The 27,390-nt window shown below is 39.4% G+C and overlaps 2 protein-coding genes across 4 annotated transcripts in view; both read right to left on the bottom strand.

The window, feature by feature from the left end:
- The window catches only part of scaf8 (SR-related CTD-associated factor 8), a 30,570-nt gene extending 21,785 nt beyond the window's left edge, over positions 1-8,785 (bottom strand). The window contains exons 1-2 of one of the 2 annotated variants that reach the window (XM_079694427.1): positions 8,575-8,785; positions 7,590-7,673 (exon numbers count right to left, since the gene is read on the bottom strand). In XM_079694427.1, coding sequence (XP_079550553.1) covers positions 7,590-7,673; positions 8,575-8,604 — 114 coding nt within the window. In that variant the 5' untranslated portion in view covers positions 8,605-8,785. Of the gene's footprint in view, positions 1-5,302; positions 5,397-7,589; positions 7,674-8,574 lie in introns of those variants that run through there. The other variant, XM_079694428.1, reaches the window with a different exon arrangement.
- A 687-nt stretch (positions 8,786-9,472) lies between these two features.
- Positions 9,473-27,390, bottom strand: part of LOC307047451 (connector enhancer of kinase suppressor of ras 3-like) — a 48,080-nt gene continuing 30,162 nt past the window's right edge. Inside the window, exons 10-25 of one of the 2 annotated variants that reach the window (XM_079694430.1) lie at positions 26,434-26,558; positions 25,332-25,525; positions 25,143-25,229; positions 24,356-24,618; positions 22,096-22,133; positions 20,334-20,376; positions 15,316-15,369; positions 14,833-14,872; positions 14,196-14,365; positions 12,578-12,651; positions 12,246-12,317; positions 12,077-12,141; positions 11,636-11,763; positions 11,174-11,525; positions 10,448-10,638; positions 9,473-10,295 (exon numbers count right to left, since the gene is read on the bottom strand). In XM_079694430.1, the coding sequence (XP_079550556.1) occupies positions 10,095-10,295; positions 10,448-10,638; positions 11,174-11,525; positions 11,636-11,763; positions 12,077-12,141; positions 12,246-12,317; positions 12,578-12,651; positions 14,196-14,365; positions 14,833-14,872; positions 15,316-15,369; positions 20,334-20,376; positions 22,096-22,133; positions 24,356-24,618; positions 25,143-25,229; positions 25,332-25,525; positions 26,434-26,558 (2,097 nt within the window). In that variant the 3' untranslated portion in view covers positions 9,473-10,094. The remainder of the gene's footprint in view (positions 10,296-10,447; positions 10,639-11,173; positions 11,526-11,635; positions 11,764-12,076; positions 12,142-12,245; positions 12,318-12,577; positions 12,652-14,195; positions 14,366-14,832; positions 14,873-15,315; positions 15,370-20,333; positions 20,377-22,095; positions 22,134-24,355; positions 24,619-25,142; positions 25,230-25,331; positions 25,526-26,433; positions 26,559-27,390) is intronic. The other variant, XM_079694431.1, reaches the window with a different exon arrangement.

Here is a 27,390-nt window from a genome sequence, read left to right as displayed (position 1 = left end):
CTGAGATTTTTCGCACAAAGGTTCTTTAGCAAGTGTGCAGAGCAATTTAGATTTAAAATAGCAATTTGAAGTTTGGATATTTGTAAAAAAAAATGTGTGTACATTAATAATTTAAGATTTCATTTGAATGTATTTGTAGTACTTACTACTTTCTATTTTATTGTGTCATTTGGTGGCATCAATGTGTGCATTTGATACAGATAATGGAGTAGTTGCTTTAGGGCCTCATATACAGTATAGCCCTTAAGGTCTAATAATGAGATCCTCGACACCCCCCTCACAGAGCCCCCCCACATATCAAATCCCAATTTAACCCCTGCCTATATTTAAATAGATTTGACCAGTGATTATAAAATCGGCACATTCAGCAATGTATTCACCGTTAGACATCGCTACATTATCTTGGTAAGGTACATTCAAGTTCATTTGAATTCTCTGTAACAAAATATTTTTTAAATCTACAGGTGCTGAGTCAAACCAAGGAAGAGGGACTGAGATGAGCAAAAAATGTTGGTCATGTTTCAAGCTACATAAGTGACTGTCATAATAAATAATACAGGTTTAAAGTTTGGTAAAAGATAAGACAACCTAAGACTGGAGCAAATGCAATAGGCAGCTTATAACCATGTAAATGCCATTAACATCTCAAGTAAAGACAAATCAGCATGAGCACTGATGGTGTCCACATAGAAATGCTGGCCCTTTCTTTTTGCATAGTTTTCTTATGAGGAGGTATATGCTTGTTGTAATGAACCACAATTACAAGCGGGCACCATTCATTTATCCACAACACTGTCCTGCAAATAGTTCACAATAGGAAAAACCTAGCGGTTAACATATTAAGAAGTTATATAATATAACATGCTTACATGCTTTACGCGCTTGGGCTTATGCAGCAACCTGTTGCCATGGATGCATTCTGGGTTTAAGCTCAACAAATATAAATTAATCTCTGAATGCTCAAGGAAACAATGTTTCCTGCTGGGAGATGTTAATCTTTAGAAAACAGTCTTATTGCTTACAGACAGTACTGTTGGCAATCCCTCTGACTATTTATGTCTATTAGATGGAGTATGCTAGAATGTCAAAAATTAACAACAAAAAAACATTAATATTTTAAGCCACTCATTAATACTTTTCAACAGATTGAGCCACAAATAAGAACACTTTGAAAATGCCATAAGCCAGGCTCGTGTTTATATAAGCGTTGATATTTTGTTGCAGTTTGCTTCTTATATTGAAAACCCACATGTTCTATTTGAATTGACAGAAATATATCTGACTGCCAATTTAGTCAACACCTTACTGCAGCCAGAGAGGAGAAATACGAAGGCTGTAAAAATCAGTAGGATGTATGTTGGAATATTCTAAATGTTCCTGCTACAAAAAATGTTTGGCAAACATTTTATAAGATCATAAAATTACACATTTTCAGAATGTCTGCATCACCTGATCTGCTCAACAGAATTGGACAGTCAGAGCTCTAAAGTTTAACAAACCTCAGTAAGTTTACTCTGCACACCCTCCTAGGTTTTTTAGGTTGCACCAGTTAATAGACCTCGCTCAAGGCAAAGGGGTGTAGAACTATTCTGAGAATGATGCAATGTTCCCAGACATCATGCAATAATAAGAATAACAAAGATGATATATATCTGGCCTAAACAAGCATATGTCTGCTGAATTTACTTGGTGAAAGGCAGGGGGGACAGGAAACGGAGCGGAAAGGATTGTAGGCAATAACAAGAACCAGCCTTTGGACAACAGTCCCAAATGTTGTATATTTTAAAGCTTTGTATCTAACAAGTGTTGTTGAACAGACATATGCACAAACATATAAAAAGGCCTTTTCAATGCAGACATTTCAACTGGTAAAATCAGCTAATTGTGTAACTAATGTAAATAATGTTGCACTGAAGTGTCGAATGGAGCAGTGACAGTATTAGAGTGAGTCATTATGCACAATACCAGTTAGCCATTTTAATATTTACACCTGTGATTTTTCTACTGCGACATGTCCCAATGTCAATATTTCCTGAATGAGGTCAACCCCAAGCACCTCGTGACAAAGTACTATCAGACTCAACTCCGCACAACGTCAAAGAGGAAAGACTTATACTTGGTTAAAATGGGAGTCAGAAAGATGAGGTGTCACTTGGAAGGGCTGTGGAGCCGGATAAGGTGGTTATTTGCACTTTCCCTCTATTTATTCATTTACAGCAAGAGTCAATAAAAAGCATGTGATGGCTTTGACAGTTTTGCCAAACAAAGAAACGGATACCCCCGAATTTCAGGGACAGCTGGTGTCATAATACTGCTGCCAGCACTGTGTTGGCATGTTATAAACAGGGGTTACATCAATGATATCAGGAAACAAACCAGCAAATGAACTGAGGAAAGCAAGAGAAGACTTGTCAAATCTTATTGTAATACTGAGGAAAGAAAAGGCCTCCAATTCAAATACTTTTTCTTTTTTCGGTTAAGCACATTAAGGCTCTGGCCGTTATTTGATCGTTTATGGCAACAAGCTAAACATTTACATAAAAAAGGATGTTTATTGTAAATGTAACTATTTTGAGTTTAACGTAGAAGTGCTTTTAACAGTCGATATAAATTATAAAAAGATTTAACTTATCCTAGATGAGCTTTCATACTTTGTGAATGTTAGTCACGGTTGTTTTGCTATCAAAGGTGGGGCCAGAGATAAAAAACGACAGATTGAAAGCGCAATATATTCTACTAAGTAAATCTCAATTGAGGGATAATAGTGGCATTTGACAAATGCACTTACTCGGGATGGAATCACGTGTAAATCATGCATAAACCAAATCATCTGCATAACATTTCAGGAGGATCGTTTTTTAGATTGTTTTCATCACAGCCCTCCTCTTTCTGTTTGCAGAAAAGAGGGAAACAACTTACAACACAGTGGCAAGAAACTCAACGAGAGAAGATCATCTTTAGTTTAAAAGCAGTTGGGCAAGCAAGTTTGGTCCATTTGAGTTCTGAATGGAGGCCCCCATGCCCATGTTTAACTAATTGTGCTGATCGGGCAGGACGCATGACCTGCTGCAGAGTTCCCGTTAGCCGGTAATTACCGGACTAGACCGGTAAAATATGCTGAAGACCAGCAAATCTAAATCTCTCCGGTCAAAGTGTCCGGTCAAAATAATTTCCGTTTAGCGCAATACCGCATCAGTTGTGCAACTTGCGCCACTTATGTGACAGACAAGAATAGTCAATTCTAATGTCTAACACTTAATGTGGAGAAAGAGATGTCCTGTATGGGTTGATTGTGCGTTGATCTGTTGGTAATGCCTCGAGGTTCCGGTGGGCATGTAAACAAATGCATAATGCTGCGCTATACTTTGCGGCCTCACCCGGTTGCATAACAACGCTTATTGTTTAGGTGTCTTTTAATAAGCAGGTAGTCACATCATTAGCTAGAACTAGCTAGATCTGATCGATATGGACATAAACGCGAGTGAAGTCTAATCTGACGGGAGAGAGAGATCAGCTGCTGCTGACGAGTTGACACGCAGCTCCGCATGATCACATGCAGCGGTGAGCGGACAAAACACACACTTCAGGTTAGAATATCACACGTAGCTATTTTAATTACCTCTCAAACTACCTAATCTAGTTATAGATATGTTTAGTTTTACTGTCGGGTCACTCATTACTGATCCGCGAGCTGCATGATACTGACGTGCTGTCAGGAGAGGGAGAGAGCGCTCCGTTTATTATTCCCGTGTTATTGTAAGTTACTGTTCAGGAACGGGAACTCTGGCCTGCTGTTTGTGTGCTCCCAAATGAAAGAGCAGACCAACGGGTATTGAAATTGTTTCATTTCAGAATCAATGTGTAATCTGATCAGTTGCTGTGATAGCACTATTAGAATGAATATCAACCGACAACAATTAGTCAAGTGACTATCTGTTCAAAGTGGCAATAAACTTCAGCAAAGCCATCAGAATGTTTTAATAAAAAAGTAAATTACAGCAACTCTAAATGGCTAGCACTTCAAAATAAAAGTTCAAGAAATAAAACATCAATAGAGCGCCAGACTAAAAGTAGAGTGCCGCTTGCATTTCACTAACCAGCAGGCCTAGCATTGCAATCCAGCATGGGGGGGGGGGGGGGGGGGCGGCGTTGCAGTTACTCTCTGCATCCTGTTGCCCCATCAGGACATTAGACTATTGTTCTTTTCACCAACGCAAAGTGGATGGAACTTTCAAGAATTCGTAATCATGTCACCAAACATTACAGGAAGTAATTAGGAAGAGTAATGCTTTAAATATATATATTAATATATACAAGAACAAAGCTAAAGTATTCAGTTAGCGTGTCACTAAGGTGAGCCAGTGGAGCAGGGTGAAAAATAACCAAATGCTAGTAAAATATTAAAGTGGCATGTAGATTTGCTTTGCAAGAGCATCATCTATTGAGTACATTGGAACCTACATTATGTTTTTGGCAGGTCAAGAAAGCGTTTATTTCACGGTGCAGTGAAATTAATAGGAACAAAATGTAATCTACGATATGCTTTAATTTAATTTAATAATGGAAATTGTGTCTTAAATACTCAAATATTGTCAGCAGATTTGACATGTTCCTTGTACTCTCGCAACCTATGCTATGTGTGTGCCAGTATGAAAAACACAGCCACACCGTGTGTATGTGTACACAAGACATGAGTCACTGCTCCCCCTGTCAAAACAAACAGTCAGTGTTTATGCAGCGTGTCACACACAACTCTAAGGGAACTAAATTACTGTGTCAACAAATACGGTAATGTATTAAATGTGACACTCAGAGGTTTACTATCCAATGAGTACCAACTCTCAAAGATTCTACACAAAGTGGGTTTTATGAAGCCCCAAAAATATCTATGTGCAAACTGTGTGTTTACTGTGAAAGCAGCACTTTAAAGAATTTGGATCATATCCAAAAGCCAACATGTTAAATCCCCGATGGCAACATGTGTCTTTGCATCCTCACAACTCCTGAATATAAATCCATGAGGATGCAGCATGAAAAAAGGAAATGTTCTGATTTGACTATCAAAGATAAATATGCAGTAATTACACCACAAACCAGAAACTGTCATCAGACAATTCAAAATGAACTATATTTCACCTTCAACTTCCAACAATATCAGAAGAGCAAAGCCAGCGTTGACCAATGCATTATAAGAATATGCAACAGCAAAATCCCCGCTTTTTAGGGTGTGTGGGAGCAAGATTACGTTTTTTAATGATTTAAAAATCTTCCATCTTCCTTTTGAAACAACCCATACTCCTACCTAAGCTGGTTAGGGATTCTCTTATCTCTTTGTAACTCTCTCCACCCCATCCTCCTGCTTCACTTTCAGTGCTTTGGGGGAGCTGGGAGAGCTGCTGAGGGAAGGGGAAACGGGTGTTATTCACATCCAAATAAAGCACAGCAGTTCCTTTAGAGTACAAAACAGGACAAGAACACACACTGTCAGGAGATTCATTGTTAAAGACTGGATTCCTGGACTGGCTGTCAGGCCTTGCAATCCTCAAATAATTCAGATGTTATAATAATAAAAGAATATAGAATAATATTGTCCTTCTTTGCCTGCATCCATTAAAATTCTCTTAAGAGCACTTTTATAATTCAGGATGATTTTTAGCTGCTTTTTCTCTGAGAGGACCAGGTTTCAGGAAACCAAGAAGGCCTTACAGGAATTACAGAAAGTGTCTTTCTGGCAACGAGATATCTTAATATAACAAGAAATCTCGACTATTATCTATTAAATACCGCATATATTAGATTAAAAGTTATACGGAAACAGATTTCCCTGAAGATTGCTAGTATTATTATACTCTTTATATATCAGAAGATCAAGCAAATTAGGTCTCCATAAAATAATCTTCAATATGTATTTAAACAAACCCTAGTAACATCAATACCAAAGAAACACCGTGGCAGACAAAACGCACCAACAGGTTTCGGCCTAGAGATTATGACGTTATAGGTCGAAAGTTATGATGTGTTTAAATTCAGCCATTGCCAATGATTGATGCTTTCAGGATGCTTTACTGCAGCTGTTTTACCACGGTCACATGACGGCTCACTTTCACTCGATTTAAAATGCACAACCACAGCCCCAAAAGTCCAGTTTCTCCTGTTTGCCAAGTGTAACTACAGTGTTGTGTATATTGCAGTGCTACCAAACACGGGGGACTACACAGCAGCACTGTGACTGAGTGTTTTCAGTTTAAAGACTGGCAGAAGACGCAAGCGGCTGTGTTGCACCGTAGTAAAATACTTCCATATTAACCGCTACTGGTAACACCGTTTAGCTCAAATGTTTAACCCGTCCATAGTACCATTCACACCTAAAAGTAATTCCACGGTTGTTTTTATCTATGTAGATACAAGAGGATTAGTATAAACTTACAAGGGCTTAGGACTTACAATCTCTGCATTTCTTACAATTTAAAATGATAATATCTGTTATGAAAAGGGCCTGCTGCTATAACTAAAGCGAAACATGTGTTTGCTTTTGTATAGACAGAAAAAAAAAAGATGTTTTACTTACGTTCAAAAAATGTTTTACCACTGACTGATTGAAAGTTAAAATGTATTTTATTGCATAGTCTAACTTTACTTTTGTTACAACAGTAAAGCTTATAATTATTTTTTTGTTGGCTTGAGACCCTCTCAACACCAGTGTGCTCTGTGAATATGTCCAACTGGCCGAATGTTCAGGGTGATCCGAGTCTTCAACTACATCACGATTCCTAGATAATGTAATTTTTTAAAATAAAACCCTGCATGTTGTGAGGCGAGATAGAAACCAAATCTCAAACTGATCATATGTGCCTGTAAGTTTACTGTGGTACCATATGCAGACAATAGGGAAAACTATTAATCCTGTACGCCTTTTCATTAGTGGCTTTAGAGAGCAAAATCTTATATAACGTCACAAAATATGCCAGCATTTTTGTCTAATGTACTGGATAGTACATTGTGTTACATTTGACATAATGTACAATATATGAAGTGAAAAGGAGACTGCCACATTCTGGTATAGCAGTCAGAATTTTCAATACTAAAAAGCACAATAAAAAAAGTGCCAAAACCCATAAATTAGAGACTTCGAGATACTTATTGTTGACAACTTTGATATTTTTATCCTTAACTAGTCACACCAGTTATGTTTGGAGTCCCACTGGATCTAGTTGCAGACAATTAAATACTCTTACAAACCCTTTACCGTCTTGTACAAGACTGCATAATATAAGGGTTGTCGACGACCCAGTATTCACAGGGGTAAGTGGGATGTCTAAAACCAAGAACTAGGTAGTGTGGAGGAGTTTATAGGCTTTTTTTCTGTTAATTTGATTGTTGTTGTGATGAATATGAGTCTAGATTATACATGTTCCTCTTTGTTTACATGTTAGATTACTAAATATCTACAAACACAGCCTCCCTTTTTCTTAGTAACAGAAATGCTCATTTATATATTTCTCATGAGAATATGAAAATAGGTTTTGATCATTGATGACCATTTCTTTATTCCCTTTTACCTGCCTTATCCTTTATAGCTACATACTTACTTTTATAGCTTTGATTCCAGATTTGGTGATCTGTGTCATCTTGGCCTTGGAGATGGGTGGCTTGTACTCATTCAATGAGTACAGCTAAAAAAATGAAATGAGACAAAAGACAAAACAATGTGTTATAATATGTAACTACTAAAACATAACATAAATCACTAAACTAACAAGCAGTGGCCCAAAGCATCATCCCCTCTCGTCTGTGAACCTTAATTTTGAATATTTTTGGTGAGAGCCAACGGGTTCATACTGAGACGATGTAACGATAGTTGTCTTGCCTCTGACTCGTATGTTATTTGTTTTGATTCTATCATAATACCATACACGATGTAAATGCTGTGGAATCATATTCGTGTTGTAAATTACGAGTGCATAGTGAGGTCAGCATTAACCCTGATATACATTGCCAAAGCACAGACTTTGTTGTCAATGCATTCAAATGGGTCAGCTATTAGCTGTTAGCCTTCTAATGGCTAGCTATATAATTGAACAAGGTTATCTCAAGTCATTTGTATTCTGTGCAACAGCACGTTGCAGGAAGCTAACGCTAGTACGGTCAGATTTAAGTGGGAATTATTATCTGGTAAAAGGGATTTGAGTGCGGAGTAGTTCACGCACGTCCATATTAGTTAGTTAGCTCTCCAAGTTACGGTTTGGCTAACTTGTTGTAGCTAGCGGCAGCTAGTTAGTTAACGTTAGCACCAGTGTGGAAATTTGCTCATTGACTGGCAACCAAACAAGATGTGTGTTGAGAAATATATTCTCTTCACAACTATAGATAGTACAGTTAATATAATTCAGAATCAGAATAGCGTAACGTTATCACTGTAATGTTGTGAAAAGCCTGAGGCCTTGTGTGGGACTGCCCTCCTCTCCCTTTCTGCTATTTGATGCTAATGTTAGCATACGAGCTAGCGCAAACGTTAATAATAAAACATTTTCTACTCTCGGTGTTTTCAAAGTTACGAAACGGGTAAAAACAAACCTCATTGTTAAATGATTTGACGGCCTCCATAGTGTTGCACGTAGATGACTGCAAATGTTTAAAGATATCACCTCAATAACCGGTTACAGACATGCATGCTCGACGTTTGGCGAGATGGAGGAGACTGCCAATATGGCGCATAACCTCAATAGACAATCTGTAGAGACCTGGTAGAGACCGACGACCCCTAGCGTCAGTTTCGGGAGACTAAAGGAGTACCAAAAAGTCCCTTTGCTTTCTTGTAGCTATACAAGCTATGATCCAAATAAACATCACAAGAATTATTGTACACGAAGTCAGAATCATATATGTTTGCAATGACCACATACCATTTTAAATTTTTTTGATAACAGTTTATTTCCCTGTATACAAATAGGCACAATCTGAAATGTCTTTCATACCAGAATCGAGATCACAGAGAATCAATGTCACACATCCATGTACAAATATTCACAGTTAATATTTAATATGAACAACATATAAAACATGGTTTATAAAAAATGCATCTTTGTGCCTGGAGCTTGGTTTGGCCACCTTCTAGCTCTCCTAAACCTGTTGCTCTCTGGAGCTGTGGCTGTGCTTATAAGTGATAGAGGGGAAATTCTACACTATAAAAGCCTGCGGTGGTCTATCTTAAAGGACAATATTAACGGGTTTTTTTCCTGAGAATGATCAGTCATGTATTCTATGCTAACAATACTACTACATCCTACCTTAAGTCAAGTATACAATATATGTTGGTATTAAAGTATTTTTCACGTCAATATAAAATATAAATTAAGTTGTAGATGTTTGTGTTTGAAAAATGCCAAAGCAGGTTTGCATTACGGTTTTATGTTCTAGATTTGATTTCTTATGTCTTTGCTTTAAATTACGTTAGAGTACAATCAATAGAAACTTTGACTCTTTAAAAGTGAAAACCCAAAAGTTATCACGACAACATTTATTCAGTTAGTGATGGCCCCAGTGTTCAGTGTGGAATGATAAGTAGGATGATATCAGTTACAGGGCGAACAACATGCACCAATCATTTAAAACAGTCGCTGTAAAACACATGTGTAACAGGCAGTGAAGGTGCATGGCACCAATAATTGACTGAACAGTAACAGTTCAAATGTGTTTACTACTGATGAAGTCAAAGTAGATAAAACATACAGTAAAAACAAGTGTTTCCACGCAGAAAACAATGGATCCATTATTACAACGTACTCCATCATTCCAAAAATATGCACAGGTTCACATAATTACATCATAAAACAATCTGTAAAATGAGCTGATCTTACAAATCGAACAGTAAAAGTAATACTAAGACACGTTTCACATTTGAACGCGACCTGCTAATCATATAATGTCCAATTAGGAACTAAAAACACAACTCTTCATTGATCCAGTTACTTGTTGAATAGCACTTACAAACCACTGACATGGAACAGTAGTCTTAATTGAATACAGCAGTGTGTGTGTCCACAGTATGTGAGTGTGAGGTCTCTGAGTCCATTAAAAGCAGTCACGAGGAGTCCTTATAAACTGGTCTCGACAACAGGAACAGCAATGACTGACGCTGCAGCTTTTGTGGCCTCTGGTTCCACCTGCTGGTCATGTTTAACGCAGATCTCCTGCAGCAAGGGTCCATTGGCCTCTTTCCACTCTCTGAACTTTTCTGAGGTAAGCCCGGGTTCAGTCAACACCTGCTCTATTGCATTTAGGTCTGCCTCTTTTGACTGTGCAACGAAAGGAGAGAAAAAAAATAGGAAACAGTAAAATAATTGCACAAAGCTCCCCAATTCACAAATAATCGACATAGTTCTGCAATTCACACACAAGCTGTAATGAAATGGCGTGCAATAAACAGACCATAAAACTGAATATTTACCTTTAATGTGCTGTTGAGGGTCCTGATATGGTGCAATTTATCATTGACAGTGTGGTTTTTACAGCGTTTTACAAAGGAGGCCCTAAACTCCCTTTTCGTGGATGGTTTACGGTCTCCTATTGGCGAGAGGCTGGCCTCTTTTAGACGAATATACAGCTTCTCCATCTCATCTGAGCTGTTCCCACGATCCCCTGCAACAAGATAACACAGTACTGTATCATCAGAATATACTGTAACTTCACAAAGATTATATTTAGAAATTGCATGTTTTATAACAGAAAACCTTACTTAAAGGGGCCCTATAATGCTTTTTTAGGTTTCACCTTTCCTATAGTGTTTAGGTTTTTGTGCATATAAATGGTCTGCAAAGGGTAAAATCCCAAAGTTCGCTCCAGAGGGAGTTTCTCTTCAACACACTATCCCCTTCCTGAAACGCCTCCTTTGTACTTCTTAGTTTACTTCCACAGTGACATCACTACGCAACACTCATGCATCTATTGCATCATCTAAAACACATACGTAATAGGCTAAGGGGCGGTCCATTTCTAAGCAGTTGACCGGTTATATATGCCTTGATAAACAAAGTTGTGAGAAACAGGAAATCTTCTCTGCTAGCACAATTCTTTTACAAGTGGAAATGACACAGTAGAAATCTAAAATGCAATCTCCTTTACATAAAATGCAAAAAAAAACTGAATTAATAAAAAAACTAAAACAAATTCTCACCTTCACTCTCAGCCCCTGAAACGACCCTTGTAGCATTCCCCTCCGCAGCAGGGCTTTCTTCGTGGGACCCCGCTTCCAGAGAATCCTGATGAGAGGAGCTCTCTGACACCTGGGGGTCCTCCTCTTCCTCAACCTCCCCTTGTGGGAGCCGGGGTGAGTGTATTTGAACTGAGCACACCACTGCCGTTTCCCCAGTTGGAGGGGGTGCTTGGGAGACCAGGTCCAACCAGGACTGCCGGTGCTTGGCGAGCGAGGAGGTGGAGCTATGTGATGTCATGGTGCTGACGGGGGAGGAGAGCGAGCCGGTGGCTTCGCTGGGGACTGCGGAGGAATAGGGGGGAGGAAGTGTACCCTGGAAAACAAATTCACTACGGTCAGACTTAGTTATCCCACATCAATTCTTAGTTTGGCTCAACTTGTATTAGACTTGGAAATGTGCAACCAAATGAAAAATATACAGACCTGATTTGTGCTTCCAGGTGGGGCGGGTGCATTCACGGAGTCCCTCAGGGTTTGTTCAGAGTACGGTGGAGGGGGAATCTCTGTGCTTTCAGCTTCTTCATGGTCACTGGCTTCACTGTAACACTCTGCTTTGAAAACACACGCAAAGTGAGATTTCACAAGATGATACATAAAGCCAGAATCCTTATCTTGCATATTTCAGATCAGCCTCATCTTATTTCCCCTCTAACCCTAACCCTCTCGTTGTTGCTTAATTGACTGTTATATACTGCTGGTAAGGGCTGCAAGTGTTCAACAACTGCTTCTGTAGCAGCTATTGAATTAATTCAGAAAAGCATTTATGTGAAGCCTTGAAATAGGCCCCTTCTCTAAGTAATAAAACATGTTGTTGTTGACAAAACATTCAAGAGCAGGACATTTCTGATTGTCATGGGTTCTCACCAACTGCCGTGTTTTGTTCTGTTGGCTCATACTTAATGGAGGCTAACCCGAGCTTATTCAACCACCTAAAAAAAAAGAAAAAGAGTATTCAGGTCAATTACATTTGACAAAACAAGACAATACTTTTTCAGGATGAATACATACAATGTTGAACTCTTGTGTGACTTACAGGTTCATGTCTTCATGGCTCTCAGCAGCGAAATAAAACATCATGACTTGTGGGTGGCAGGCCTTGAACGCACTGCATCAGAAAAAGTAAATGGAACAGTTTAGGCATAATGAAAGGAGTTTCTACTGGAATTTATGTAAAGTGTGAGATTAATTATATCTTTATTTCACTTCATTAATCATTTTCCGGTGGTTTGAAGTCTATAGACTGTCTATCTTTCTAGGTCATCAAGGTCTTTTAATAGATAACAGATATTTCCTTTTCAATTAGAACCACTGGTGGTGTGTGGCTTATAGAATCTGACTGAGATTAACCGGAAACTACGAGCTTACTGTTTCTTCTTGCATTCTATGGCTCGGTCGATCATGAAGTTTGCGAGGTCAATGTAGCCCTCAGCCTTTTCCGCCTGTGACACACAGATTGAACAACAGTGAGCGTTAAAACGAAGCGTAAAAAGTCAAAACCACTTCCTTGACAATGAAACCTGCTGTTTCAATTGCAGGAGGCTAACTTCTTCTATTTTCTCCCACTGTGTTATGATGACAGACTAGATCAGATGAGGACACGGTGCCAGTAAATCAGGAGCACTGGTTACATGATGGCAGTATCGGATTCTGACAGGGTTATTAGTGGCACCGTCACATTCAGGAAACTCAGTGACACTGTGTGCCAGTTCCTACAGAGACAGCTGTGGCAGAATGACTCATCTGCTGCCTTACAGTGAGTGGGCTTGTGTGACACAATAAGTGCTGTGCTGGTGATGTGTTAGAAAAATGCTGTTTCAAGATTGTTTTATAGGGGTTTTGCTGTAGTTTGTAAAAAGAAATTAAGCAACTACTACTGAACTGAAATAACATTAGAGCTGATACAATGGATGGATTTGTGCCTGTAGCTTTGTTTTGGCTTAATGTTGCAAGTAAGACCCTGCAGTACTTTATATATAACTTTTAAAAAAAAAAGAAATACATCAGGACAAACAGTGTGTAGAATCTCATTTAGAATAAAATGATGGATCTTGTTTAAAACATCTGTAAAAAAGTAATTTTCTTTCATACTTTCTTTTAAAAGCTTGCATGAGAAAAGAAACGAGTCTATATATTATATATAATCCAATATGATTTTTTTTCTAATTACAGTCAACATATATACAGATCACAATTGAATGCATGTCACTGTTTACTGCGTCAAACAGCAAACAGATATGTATTATTTACAACTCAAAAGAGTTACTGCCCGACTTCATTTTTGTTGAAAGTTCATGAATTTTTAACACGGTTTAAACCAGTTTTCTTTACCTACGCTGCATACCTCCACTGTTACAACACACACATGTAAGGTCCAATGACGCACTTGGTGTAAGCCTTAGTCACTGCAACGAATATGGGCATTGTAGTTTATTTTGAGACAATCCCAACTACATCATCCTGCTGTTTTATTACTCACTACTAGAGGACTAAATGTATACATCCACTACTGAAGATAGTTCCCTACAAATGCACGTATTACTCCTGTTTGCCAAAAGCTATAAAACAATATATATTTTCATGTTCAGGTTTTTGATCCACTGACAAAATCATAGCTGCTTTGTTGATTTGTTGACATAATAGAAATACAGAATATCCCCACCCTTATTATTTAAAACAGCAGCATAGAGGGAAGTATATTACCAATAATATTGTAACATGTATAAAATAAAATATATTATATATATATATATATATATATATATATATATATATACCTAGTAATGTGCCAACCAGAAAGAAGAACATAGACAATTCGAAAGAGAAAGGAAGTTCAAAAGTTACCAAATCAGACAGAGAAACAGACACTTGAGAGTAGCTAGTGGTTTGCAGAACTAAAGATGCTGACGTTTTCTTGTGCACAGTGATGAGCTGCGTGACAGAAGCTAAAGATATATGCATGCATCATAAAAGGTGTTTAACTCACCAGCTGGTTGTTGTACCAGTACAGAGCCGTCTTCTTCAGCACAAACCAGTACTTCTTCCATTTGATGCCCAGGAAGCCTTTGCTCTCTTTCTTCCTGTACAGCCAGCCCTGGTGGTCCGGCTGACCCAGCTCTTTGACCGAGATCCGCCTCCTGCTCATTGTACCATTGCCTGTGTGCACAGAAAACAAACTAAAACACTGAGACCTCCTCCGCTTTTTGTCCGCAGAGAAGCAAAACCAGTTTTGATCGCGAATATAGCGTTAGAGGAAGCAACAAGTTGCAAAAAACGAAATGTCAAACAGACCAAACATTTCCATTCCAGTCAAAATAGGCCAATGCTTTTGGTCAATAAGCAAAGAAAATTCTTAAAATAACACCTAAATCTAGAATTCAAAAGTGAAAGCCACATTTAGCCTACCTGTTCCAGTTATGAATCAGCAAGATATAAATAACAACATAAAATCTTGAGTTATCCTCTCAAAGACACATACGCAGAGGGCTTAAATAGCGAAGTGAGCAGAACTGATCGTGCCTAAAGACCTCTGCACACACCAATTGCCCTGCCACTTCTAAAACGCCCACAGAGGGTCGAAATTACAGAGACAAAGTGATGGGAGCCCAAGAGTGACAACTTACCTCCTCGAATCTTCCTCTTGGATTTGTGTCGGAGGGAGACCTTCAGAAGGAGACAAAAGTTAGGTCAGAGACGAGAGGAAGACATGTGCTAGTCTCAGACCTAAACGCTAAGAAGAAGAGGCTCTCTATAACATCCTGTTTCTCACATCGATTGTCACATACATTTTCAAGCTGCCGTTCTCTCTATCTCCCCACAAACACATTAACACACCCCCACTCCTCTGTAACATCCTGAACTGTGACTCTCTCTGCTCTCCTTTTCTCTTAAACTTCAATTAAATACACCAAGAGAAACCAGACTGCACAAAAACCAGCTAGGCGTATAAACCCCTTCTTCCTATAAATATTTAACTTTTCCATCATAAAATAGAAGAAGTAGAAGTAGTTGAGAGAGAGAGCAGGGTATCTATAACATCATTTGTGAGAACAAGGCAACCTCTGCCTGATTGAGTGTCAGAATTTAAAAAAGGAAGGAACACTTACAGGGTTGTAGTCATCGGCAGCCATGGAAGGAGGCACAGATATGGGGAAGGCAGCCTGTTGAATAAAACAAAAAGATATCAACAGATGCTTAGGTTGACAATTGCACGACACACAGATTCATGGGCAATGCTTTGCTCTAACTTGACAAGAGGAAGTGATGTCATGGGCACGTTTCTCTATTTCTATGAAAGAAAGGGAGTAGATACACTTCTTCTATGGAATGAGAATCAGAATTCGAAGAAATAGGTTGAAAAGTGAACCCTTATGAAAAGTACCGACTCACAATGTTAGTGTCACAATAATCAGTGTCAGCTGTTTTGCATAAAACACCCATCTACAGTATCCTAAAGTAATTGCCTTAAAATATATTAAAAACATAGACATGTTGCAATATTTCAAGCTAAATGGCCATTGACATGAGACGTATTGAGAAATCTTGGTTAGCATTATTGACTAACTTCCTCTGCATCCCAGTTCCTTTTTTTGTTAAAAGTCACAATTCTGGCTTAGAGAGACAAGGTTGACACAACACACATGCAGTACCAAACACGTCTCAAATAGCCAGTTTACAATACAGCAAAAAATTGGTGTAGAATCTCAACCATCCTTTACACATCTGTGATTTGAAACCTCTCCCTAAGCGTCACATTGAGCACTTCACAAGAAAACCCAGCCTTTAGGTCAGGAAATGTAAAAGCACAGGTTGTGGTGGTCGGGTCACAGGGTCCCCAGTTCAAGACTCACTGCAGTTGTTCGCATTCAATCACCCACCACAAACTCAATCTACAAATGTCCCCCGTGAAAACACGAAAGAAGGGAGGAAACTCATACCTGGTGCTCTAAAACTTCACAGATTCACTTCAAGTCCAAAGTACACAGTGCATATTGGTATCCTCTGTTACACTGAGTTCACACAATGACAGCAAAGAGCAAACTATTGCTAGTAGCTCTTGTTTAAACTAAATGTTTGTGTATGTGGGAGTGCGTGTCTCGTGTCTGAGTGTCACTGTGTTGCACCACACAAATGCAGCACATCTTGCTTTCCGGGTATCTGAGTTAACAGGCCGCTTGTGGGAGCTAGATGATGATAACCACATCAACCACAGTGCTGTGTGTAGGGGCGTGTGTGTGACACACACACACACACACACACACACACACACACACACACACACACACACACACACACACACACACACACACACACACACACACACACACACACACACACACACACACACACACACACACACACACACACACACACACACACACACACACACACACACACACACACACACAATCTGAGTTCCTATTTGATTTGATTTGCAGATGTGAAAGGTTAATTCTGGGTATCTTCATATATCAGGTTGTTTTGGTTGCTGTAACGTTACTAATTTAAGTAAATTACTCTTTGAATCTTTTAATTTTATTATTATAAATAAACACATGATAATCCTAACAAAAGGTAAACATTAATTTCACAAATTTAAAACATGTTCAAAAGCTGCTTGTTAAAATCAAGTAAATTAAAAAAGTTCTTAAAACTAACTGTTTCCTTACATGTTAAATTACATAAATGTTAAATCTGAATATGTGAAATACTATACGCAGTCTACAATTAAAACGACTGACATGAACATTCAAGTAAGTTTAGGAAAGTACAATATCCTTAAGTCCTATCAAACTAACATGAAGTCTTAGCGTAACCGTTAATATCGACCGACGCAGCCTGTTTGTTATGGTGGCCGAGCTAGCCACAAACGTTGCCTGTACGCAAAAAATGCAATTTTGGGCCGAACAAAATATATAATTTAACTGTACCTGCAACCATATTCTCAACGACTGAAGACTGGATCTAATGCTCAGCTCAAAGTCTGACCAAACATTGGCGAGCATGTTGAAATAAAACAAAGAAACTCAAAGAAGGCTCGGCTGGTTTCAGGTGCGCTCAGGACCCTTTGGGGTGTTACCCTCTTTCTTCACCTGAAAGGGCTTAACTCCCACCCAAACGCCCCCAGAGTGAAACATATTTTAAGTGCGTTATTTAAGTTAAACGTTGGGACAACTTTTTAGCATTTGTAGGCATTTATGGTATTTCCCTCAAGTGATTTTACAAGTGTACGTGAATAAGTCCACGCAGTTTCCACTTATGTCCGCTAGGTGTCGCCAAGTTATCGCTATGAAACAGACTTTTGAGCAACAATAACAATGGTAAAAAATAAATATGTATTAGTCAAATACATAAGAAAACACATGTAATTGAGATCATTATGAGACATAATCATGAGAATCCTTTATGGGTATCTTGAGAAATAAGGAGAAAAACAAGTGTTTCACGCTACAGTCTTTTTAAGGCTGTGGCCTGACTATCAACACCCTTCACTGGTTGGGTTTGTAGCCATAACATTAATGCTTCGAGCTGCATCTGTGCAGAAACTTGGATGTTCCCCTTCAAAGTTGGCCTGTGCTGAGATAGCGGTAAACCAGTAGACACATTCTTGATTCCCGCATTATTATAGTCTGCATTGCATTTCTGCCTAAATAGACAGGGGCCTCTTCTCTTTCCACTTGCTATTGTACTGCATCAAGTGAACTGACCCCGTCCCTTTATATCTCTCACATTCTCACACTGTAGCTTCCTCTCTGCCTCCCCTTCCATTTGTCACCCATTTTTTTTCATCCCTTGTGTTACCCCCTCAAAAAGCTTCCCCTTTGACATTTCTATTAAACGTGTTGAATTAAATTAAAGATTTCAAAACAATTTACACTCTTCCTGTGTCTATGATGAGGGGAAAAAGTCCCAGCATGGCACTTTAGTGGGTTTTAAAGGGCCATTTTGCTGAAGCTGTGTTTGGGGGGAAGTGAGGTAATTTTGCCTGCTTCTCATGTCAAAGGCCTGAAGGATTCACGAGAATGCCAATTGGTCACACCATTGTAACGCTCAATCTCCCATCACGATCCATGCTGAGAATTGTCATGGCACTTAGCTAACGCCCAACCCCCTCCCAACCAGAAACTGTGTGTGACGGAGAGAAATGAGAGAGGGGGGCAAACAGAGTGGCTATTATTCAGCAGGGGAATCTCGTCACACAGCGTAAAGGGGGAAGGGTGCAGGGCTGGAAATTATATCAGATTCTTGCTTGCTCAGTTTGACAGCGCTGCATGTCCTCACTTGATGTTGCCCTGGCACATGGGCACCATCTCAGTTTAGATGTTGCTACACATGCTCACTGAGTCAGTATCTCTAAATGCTGTTTTGATGAATGTAATGAGGATTTTTAATAACATTTAGTTTTCTTCTATGCAGCAGATGTATCGGTATATAAAAGGTACACATACAAATAATCCAAAAGGGAAAAAAAAGCAGTAAAACACTCCATTCTTAACTTTCCTCCCAATTATTTCCTGGGTCATCTTTTTTTATATCCTGCTTACTGAAATAAACGGTTATTTTGTAAATTATTGAGTGTTCTTGCATTTTAATGTGTGAGATTTTTATATACCTCGGGAGTGGGAAACAGAATTTCGATCTTTCTGTGTGTACAAACATATTTTGAGATTGACAATAAAGTTGACTTTGAATTTGATATAGCTGCTGACAGAGGGGTCAAGGTTTTTTCTTGTTTGGTGCAACAACAAGTTGCCATTGAACCATAAATCTGAACAAATGGGATTTGTTCACATTCCGCCATTGACTTTGGCTTAATCCATCTGACAACCTCCGGGGTGTATGTGCTGCTAAGGGATTGACAGTAACTCATATGTATGGCCCAGAGGTGTGTGCAAAGACAGCAAAGAGATCCTTAGTTTACCCTTTAGGTCATTTCAGTTCTACACCTGCCAGAGTCAATAGATGCTGAACAATTTCCACTTTTAGCACCTTCGATGAGGAATAGGAAAAATAATCTATAGCCATGCTAGCAGCTCTGTGAGGAACTGCTTCGAGCTACTTGCCCACAGTGCTTATGTTTGGCATGTTCAGCATCTTTGTTTATTGTGGTAGCATGTACGCTTTTTGCTAATTAGCAGCATCAAACTCATAGCAAAGGTTATGTAATATTATGTTTGGTAATATTGAGCTAGCAAAAATACTGCAAGATGAAACTTTAAAGGGGACATATCTTGCTCATTTCCAGGTTCATATTGTGTTTGGGTTTTCTACAAGGACATGTTTTCATGCATCAATGTTCAAAAACCTAAATTTATTTCTCATAGTGTCAGTCTGAAAATACTTATACGTATTAATGGTCTGACTGAAACGTTTAGTTTTAGCATCTGTCTCTTTAAATATACTCAGGTGGGAGCCTGTATATTGTAATAAGACTGTATTTGACAAAGGAAGGAAAGCCACATTTGGATGGCTGGCTGAGAACCACGTTTTCTAACCAAGTGGGCAAATATAAAACTAAATTTGGTTGTCTTTTTAAAAAATGTGTTGGTTTTGGAAAGCATTCTAAATACATAAATATATGTGCACAATCACTGAAAAAGTGAGTTTTTCACAATATTCCTCCTTTAAAGAATCACCAAAGTTCTTTAGGACAATCCATGCAATAGTTTTTGAGACATTTTGCTCAAAGTGAATAACGAAAACCCATGGGCCTACCAAAATGAGTAGGATTAATCCTCTGAGAACCATTATTATCTGTACAAAATGTCATAGTAATCCATCCAAAAGTTTGTGTGATATTTTGGTCTGGACCAATGTGGTATACCAACATTGCAATAGGGAAGAATTCACAGTGTCGACTCAGACTAAACATCTTCAAGGCCTGAATGTTTTATTACTGTACATTGGCTCTGGTGGTTTGTGTCGAAAAGAAGGAAAGTGTCAGCGTTATCATATCTGTGTGCAAAATAACGAGCCTGTAATTGTGGCTCTTAGTTTCACCTCACTCTACCAAGGCTGAGAGCAAGTGGCATTCCTTACATTGCACAACTGTTTGACCATATACATCTATCTGGTGCATGATTGATAGCATTCACTTCAGATAAACCCAACACAATATACTTACTGCTTGGGAGAAGGACCAGGATCGTATTTGTGGTTGATTATACCTGTAAGAACAAAGTAAAGATAATGAAAGTCAACAGTTAATGATTTTTAAACGGACCGTTAAAGCTGATCAAGCAGTTCTAAGACGCTTCATCTATCCGTCATACTTTAGATCAGACATTAGCGACTTCAGACTTCCAACACATACTTATTGCTTCCCAGACATGATTTTATCTATGCTCCAATGTATATTTCTTTGATTTAACCTGAACAAAACAGCCACTTGATCTGTAAAAGGACTGGCATTCAGCCACATCTGCATGGGTAGACATGAAACTTGTTACTAATGATGAGAATACTCGATATACCTCAGCTGGGCCTCACTCTGCAATGAAATTGTCTTCAGCTTGTTCTTCCTGCAAATTAATTGCTAACATATTTTGTTTTGTCTTTATCCTATCATCCATATTCAAGTCTGTGTCTCCTCTTTAAATGACATATTTTAAGGAAATATGGTTTATTTGCTGCATTACACTGTCAAATATTTCTACTTTCCTAGGTAACCAAATTAATGGTTTTGCCAATTTACATATTGCATGCTTTGTCATGAGGAAAACAACTTTTTTTTACGGATGAACACGCCATGATTAATTTGACACTCGATTAAATCTGCCATCAATCAACCCTCGCCTGCATCAGTGTTGCACGTTTATGAACTTACACCAGCGATGAGTCAACTGCGTATCTGCAAGAACTACAATAGCATCTCTCTATATATCATACATGTGAGTAATGTGTTTTGATGGAGCGTGCAGCAAACAGGATGCCATGTGTTTGTGTTTGGCTCTCAGAATAGAACTGCCAGGGAGGGCAGCAGGCTGGGTATTGTGCGAGAGGTTTAGTCATCAATCACGGTGTTAATGTGGGGAGTCACACCACCTCGGGCCCTACATCCAAGACCAGAGAAGATACAGGGGCCACTGATGACGAAAATGCAATCCTCGCCATATTTCGCAGAAGGATGCTGTTATTTATAGTTAGAAGAGTCAGGGTTTGTCATAACAGTGACATTTCTAAGGATTGTGCAGCGTGTGAAGGTGTCTGGATGGACTCATTGGTGTGTGGGAAGCGGTCCTGAGAGATAACAATGTCTCCAAAAACACAAATATAATTTTAAACAAGGCTGTAAAATGATTAACCATACAAACAGTGGTGAAATGTTGGCGCTTCAACAAAAATATCCATCAACTCTTCTGCAGAGGTATGATGAAGTTGAAATTACTACATGTTTTAATACTTTCATCATTGTTAACTTAAGCCGATAAGACACGTTTTCAGACACATTTAAGGATTATTTGCTCTGATAAGATAAGGAAATCTATTTTTATTCTTGGTGTAGGAAATCAGGTTCAATAATGTTTCCTAAGGCCACAAGCAAAAATGGACTAAGATTATTGAATATCCTGGCATTAAACAACTGATATACCATAACTCTCGATATTAACTTTACAGTCTTTACCTTACAGCTGTCGGCATCTGTTTCTCTGTTTCCTGAATGAATCTCAGCCTGGCCATCTATAGCATATTTTCCCTGATGATAAAAGCAGCCCACCCTGCACCCTGTGGCTTGTTTTAAAAAGATTCCACGGCCCGCTAACTGTCACTCCCTGTAGGAAAATTAGACCCACCCTGTTCTTAGGTTTCTCTATTTGCCCATAAACTATAAAACACTGCATTTAAATGTGTTTTTGTGTGTGTGTGGTAGAGGGTGAGGAACTTACCGGTTGAGGAAGTCACTGCTAGAGTGCCAGTCAGGTCCCTGCGATACATAAAGATTGACGTTAACGCATGTTGGAGACCAATCTTGTATAGTTGCACTGAAAGCCTCAGTTTGATTAAAATACGCAAAAATTCCCTCAGGAATGCTGTTGATCATTCTAAGATTGTTCTGTTGGTTTTGCTTATCCTAATCATTCAACATACAATCTCGAACTCAAATTAACTGTAAAACTGCAGCGTCTTATCTAGCAGGCAGCTAAATTGTAAATGTGTAAGTTGTAAATGTGGCAGGTGGTCTTCAATTCACACATTTAGCTAATTATGTGTCGTTTCATGTCTTCTTATAGGAAAAAAGGAAATGGAGAACACAACATTCTTTGCATTCAAATGTCGTTTTTGATCAAATAACAAACAATATTCCACATGCATATACAAGCCATAATTCCTTCCCATGTGAGCGTTCAGGATGTGCAGGCATGATATGTTAGTGGTTAGTAAACTTAGCAGTAGGTTAAACAGAGTGCAGGTAGTATTTAGGCAGACCACAAGTTTTCAGAACGTGAAAATTAGTGAAGGACCGCAGGCGACTGGCTGAGCAAGCTCGGGCAGAGCGAGACACGAGGAAGAAGAAGTGGATAGATAAGAAAAGCCCATCTCCAAAAAAAGTCATGCACAGAGAAACAGGCAAAGGGGGAAAGAGGGGGGGGGGGTGTTTTCGACAGCAGTCAGGTCTTCGGTTCCATGATGCAAAGCTGCTGATCTTTCCCCAGGCAAACACTTCTTCAAAATCAATGAAAACGGCCAAAGCTTGTCAGTAACCCTAACCTGGCTTTTAAATGTTTAAAAAGCAACATATGTGCAGGAATAAGATCCCCCGATGAAAAAACCTGCTTTGACCATACGGTCCCCCAGCTGGAAGTTAAAGTTCATCAAAGAGGGAGGTAGTTGCATAAGCATCACCATCTGAGACACGGAGAGAAAGGTAACTCGACATTAGCTATCCTGTTTCACCGCATGCTTAAAAACCCCAAGAGGGTTCACCTCAAAAGGTCAAAGCAGGTTAGAAGCCCGCCACTTCAATACTTTGGTCCTGAAGGTTAATAATGACTTAGGCTGCCCTCACTGACAGTGTTATTATAAAATATGGCATTTCTGTGATACTTAAGCAACATAGTTTTTAGGATATAATAACATCCTATTGTAGTTACACGTTAAGCAGAAATTCCACACCCAATGGTAAAATAAAGACAATACAAATGATCACTGACATGAACTGCAATTTTTAATAAAAGGCTATTCAAAACTTACAAAAGGCAGTTAAAGCAACAACAGACACTTCTTCCCTGTTTTAAAAAATAATAATACTGTCATTCTGTCTCTTGTGATCAGTCAGAAAATAGAAGCCCGTTACACCAGTGTGTCAAAAAAGACGTTGGCTTAAAAAGACCATTTATTACTGTCAACCAGCGGTATGTGTAGGCCCTTTAGGTGGGTCATTTCAGAGACAACTGAGAACACAGGATATACAAGTTTACTGAAATGGCGTGCATAGCTTTAAAACCAGCACAAATATTTGCGAGTATAAACATCCTTTTTACAAACCAATGCAGCATCGTCAAATAAAGTGACCATTAAATCCTCTCTGAAGTGTGTGCATAGCTTACAAGAGGCAACCTTTGGTAGAGGGTCATGTAACCAACTCACAAAAGTGTCATTTGAGAAAGAAAAAAAGGGACATGGTTGAGTTAAAGCAGTATTACTCACAAAATATGCTGTATTCTTATAACTTATTTATGCAAATGAAATCAAAATAGCTGACGAAATATCAGGCAAGTATTAAATAACGGTACCAGAGAGCATTACAACTGAAACATGACATAGCTTAATATGTACAGAGGAGTCCGTAGACAGCACAAAAGGCCAGAGTGTCCTACACCTGAACAAACTGTGTCTTCTTGAAGCAGAGATTGGACTTGTAGTCAGAGACGAGGAGGGTTGTAGGCAGTGTTAAAGGGGTGATGATGTAATGTAGTACTACAAAAGCAGGTTTGGTTGAGGAGTAGTAGTTGGTAGTAGTAGTTACACCAGGGAAATATGGAGGTTTGGGGGGAGAGAGGAGTGTGAGAAAAAGCCCAAAGCTGTTAAAAAAAAAAAACAGCTGGATTTAAAAAAAGGCACTGAGGAAGGACAATAGACAGGAAGCCCCGGACAGGAAGCGCATCATCAGTGAGTCAATAGCTTAAGCCGCATGATCCAACTGACCAGTAGGGAGCGATCTGCCGTGGCGCGCTTGGAGGCGGGACCTACGGGGGTCTTTTTCAGGTCCTCCTGGTAGGGGATGGTGGCGCTGTTGTGGAGGTCTGAGTTGGAGTAGTAGCGGCTGCCCCTGATGTGGTCCACTCTGACCAGGTGACGCTCCCCCGCAGGCCTGTAGGGGGGGGACACCGAGGGGGACACCGAGGGGGCTTCCTCTGCGATGGTAGGGATCCTCTCGTTGCTCAGGTATCTGTGGAGAAGGTCTTCACCTGAGGCACAGAGACAACCAGAAGTCAGATTGATACCACTCAGATCTGTCATTCAATATGGTACTGAAGATAGCAGCTAATTAGCCTGGTTTACCATAAAGACAGGAAACGACTAGCCTGGCTCTGAGAATTTAAATAATGTACAATTAACTCAAGCATATTTAAACATCTTTTATGAGATGCATCTTACGGTCAAGGAAGCTCTGTCTATACATAGACACGTTTTTATAATTGGCTGTAAATGTACCATTATTAGCGATAAATATGTAATAATCTTGATTCTGGCCTGTTAATGTTCCCAAATGTCACATCAGTAGAGTAATGAGTGTATTGTGCCATGGCTCTGTTTTGTAGCTTTATTGTTCATTATCTGTTTGGAACACGAGTGTGAAAAGAGTTCAAAAAGTGTCAAACCACAAAAATGTAATCCTTTAAAAGTTATACGTTTTGGGGTATACAAGGCATCTTCATTTCTATGGAATTATAGTGGTTTTGCATCAAAGTGAAAGCATGCTTGTCAATACCTTTCCTTCCCTGTGTCCAGGGCTTAGCGTAGGGGTCTACCACACCCAGGCAGGTATCCACTGGCATGGAGAGGGGCCGGGGCTTCCCTGGAGACAAGAGTTTAACATTGCATTGATTTAATATCATATTTATTCATTATCCACTGTTGGAAAGTTTGGGAGATTTGAAGGTTAGAAATGATGACTGACCACGCGAGGGCTTGTGCTCCCGCAGTCTGCTCTGGATCACGTTGGCCTCGATGGGACAGCCGAAGCTCAGCTTGTCGTATTCTGCGATGGTGCAGTGCCTCATCCTCTCCTGGTCCAGGTAGGAGTTTGGAGACTCAGAGCCCTTTGGTCTTTTACTGACACTGATGCTGCTGAAGGTTTCTGTCCTCCCCTCTCTGTGTGGAGAAACAAATGCTCATTCATTCATTACACCACAACTTCACAGACCACAGTTGGCAGCATAACACCATTAGGATGGTTTGTAAGCAGAATTATGCGTCTTTAACTCAATAAATATGATGTGCTAGAAACTAGAAACAAATACATTTAGGTAGGACTGAGTCGTTTCAGAAGTTGTTTATGTAGTTGATTTTCAATTTCTACATTTTTGTTTGGCTACGCTAATCACTATTATCATGCTATTTTTGGAAAAAGCTTTCTGCGGTGGCTGCGTAGGATTGTTTCTGACTTTTAACATTCCCAATAATTCCAGAGCATCAAAAAGTCAACATTTATAGAAAAAATGAACATAAGAATGTTTTTACATCATTCCATATGTGTTGACTTTGAGCATTTCCAAAAATAAATATTCACTGCAGTCAAATAATGGTTTGCTCTGGCTTGATGAGGTACAGACCTGAATTAACAGTCTTACCTAGCAGCAACCTAACAGAAGCATAAATTATATTTATATTACAAAAAAAAAGGGTTGATGATGCCTCGAAATCTGACAACAGACATTCATTTAAAAGGCTCAATAGAAGCGTTGAAGTGAGTGTGACCACGTTCTGCTCTCTTCCTGGAGGTGGAAGATGAAACAGCCGTTGCGTAAGAACTATGGGGGGACTGGTGGGAGGGGAGTGGGCTGAAGACAAGCTGAACACAATGTGCTGTAGGAGGTGAGGGAGGGGAGGTGATCACGAGTCCGGGACACACTCGTTCTACATCTGATGTGTGGTGAGGAAATGTGGCAAGGGTTGAATGTATAGTGGATATGTTTGGAGTTGATTCATGGATTATTTCTTATGCTGCAACTTTAGAACTCAACGTATTAAATACAACTAAAGCTTATGGGACAGCTTACCGTGGGGTGTAAGGCATTGGAGGAGGGGGGGGGATGTACAGGTTCAGGATGGCCGGCTTCTCCTTCTTGGCGGATCCGTTGGCCGAGCCGCAGGGAGATTGGGTTCTGATCAAGGAGGAATTGTTCTGAAAAAATAAACATCAATATCAGTTTACAGTTAAAAACAAATTAAGTCACTGCTTTCCGTTTCTTCAGACCAAATAGGACTTGCTGGCAACTAGGAGGAGTTGACCACATGTGGTGAGACGTTTAAGTGCTTGTGTGCGAGTAAAAACCTTCTTGTTTGAGGTGGAAAGATTGTAAGTGAAGTCCAAAATAGCCCGCGAGACATGTACTTAAAAAAAGTAGTCATTTACCACAGTTATGTTTTCCAACACTCAACAACATTGTGCCCTTGAATAGAGAACTAAATGATACGTCTGAAGTAGTCGATGTGATAAATAAATGACAAACTAAACATCAGATTTGGCATCTCATGAATCATTTCCCTCCTTTATTTTCCAAATAGCTCCCATGTGTACACATTATACAGTATTACAAAGCCAATGTCCTTCATTCCTGAATCAGGGTGTATGGTTTGTCTCCGCTCTGTCCTTATTATCGCAGATAGAGATGTCTAACTCTGATAACCTTGACTGCTTGTTAAAACAGGATGCTGGCAATGATGTTGACATTAGTGTTGAGAGGCTCTTTGTTGTTTTGAGAAACCCACTCTTGTCTGATATCTCCTCATCTTGCCTTCTCCGGCTACACATGATAAGACAAAACCAGAGGCTGACATGTTGGTAGTCTTGGTTAACAATGGGCTCATTGTCTGCTTGTCTGTTAAAGGGGACTCAGGTGCAAGAGATGTGGTTAAAAGCTAAGTTGAGCCTAATGTGTTCACGAGGGAGGAGAGCAAATTGGATTGTAGTCACATAACCTTATTAGCCCAATATTTATCAGCGACCCTTGACT

Source organism: Notothenia rossii (assembly GCF_949606895.1).
Source record: "Notothenia rossii genome assembly, chromosome: 7".
In the NCBI taxonomy this organism is placed as follows: domain Eukaryota; kingdom Metazoa; phylum Chordata; class Actinopteri; order Perciformes; family Nototheniidae; genus Notothenia; species Notothenia rossii.
The sequence above is the reverse complement of the archived record's forward strand: the minus strand, read 5'-3'. Positions and strand labels throughout refer to the sequence as shown.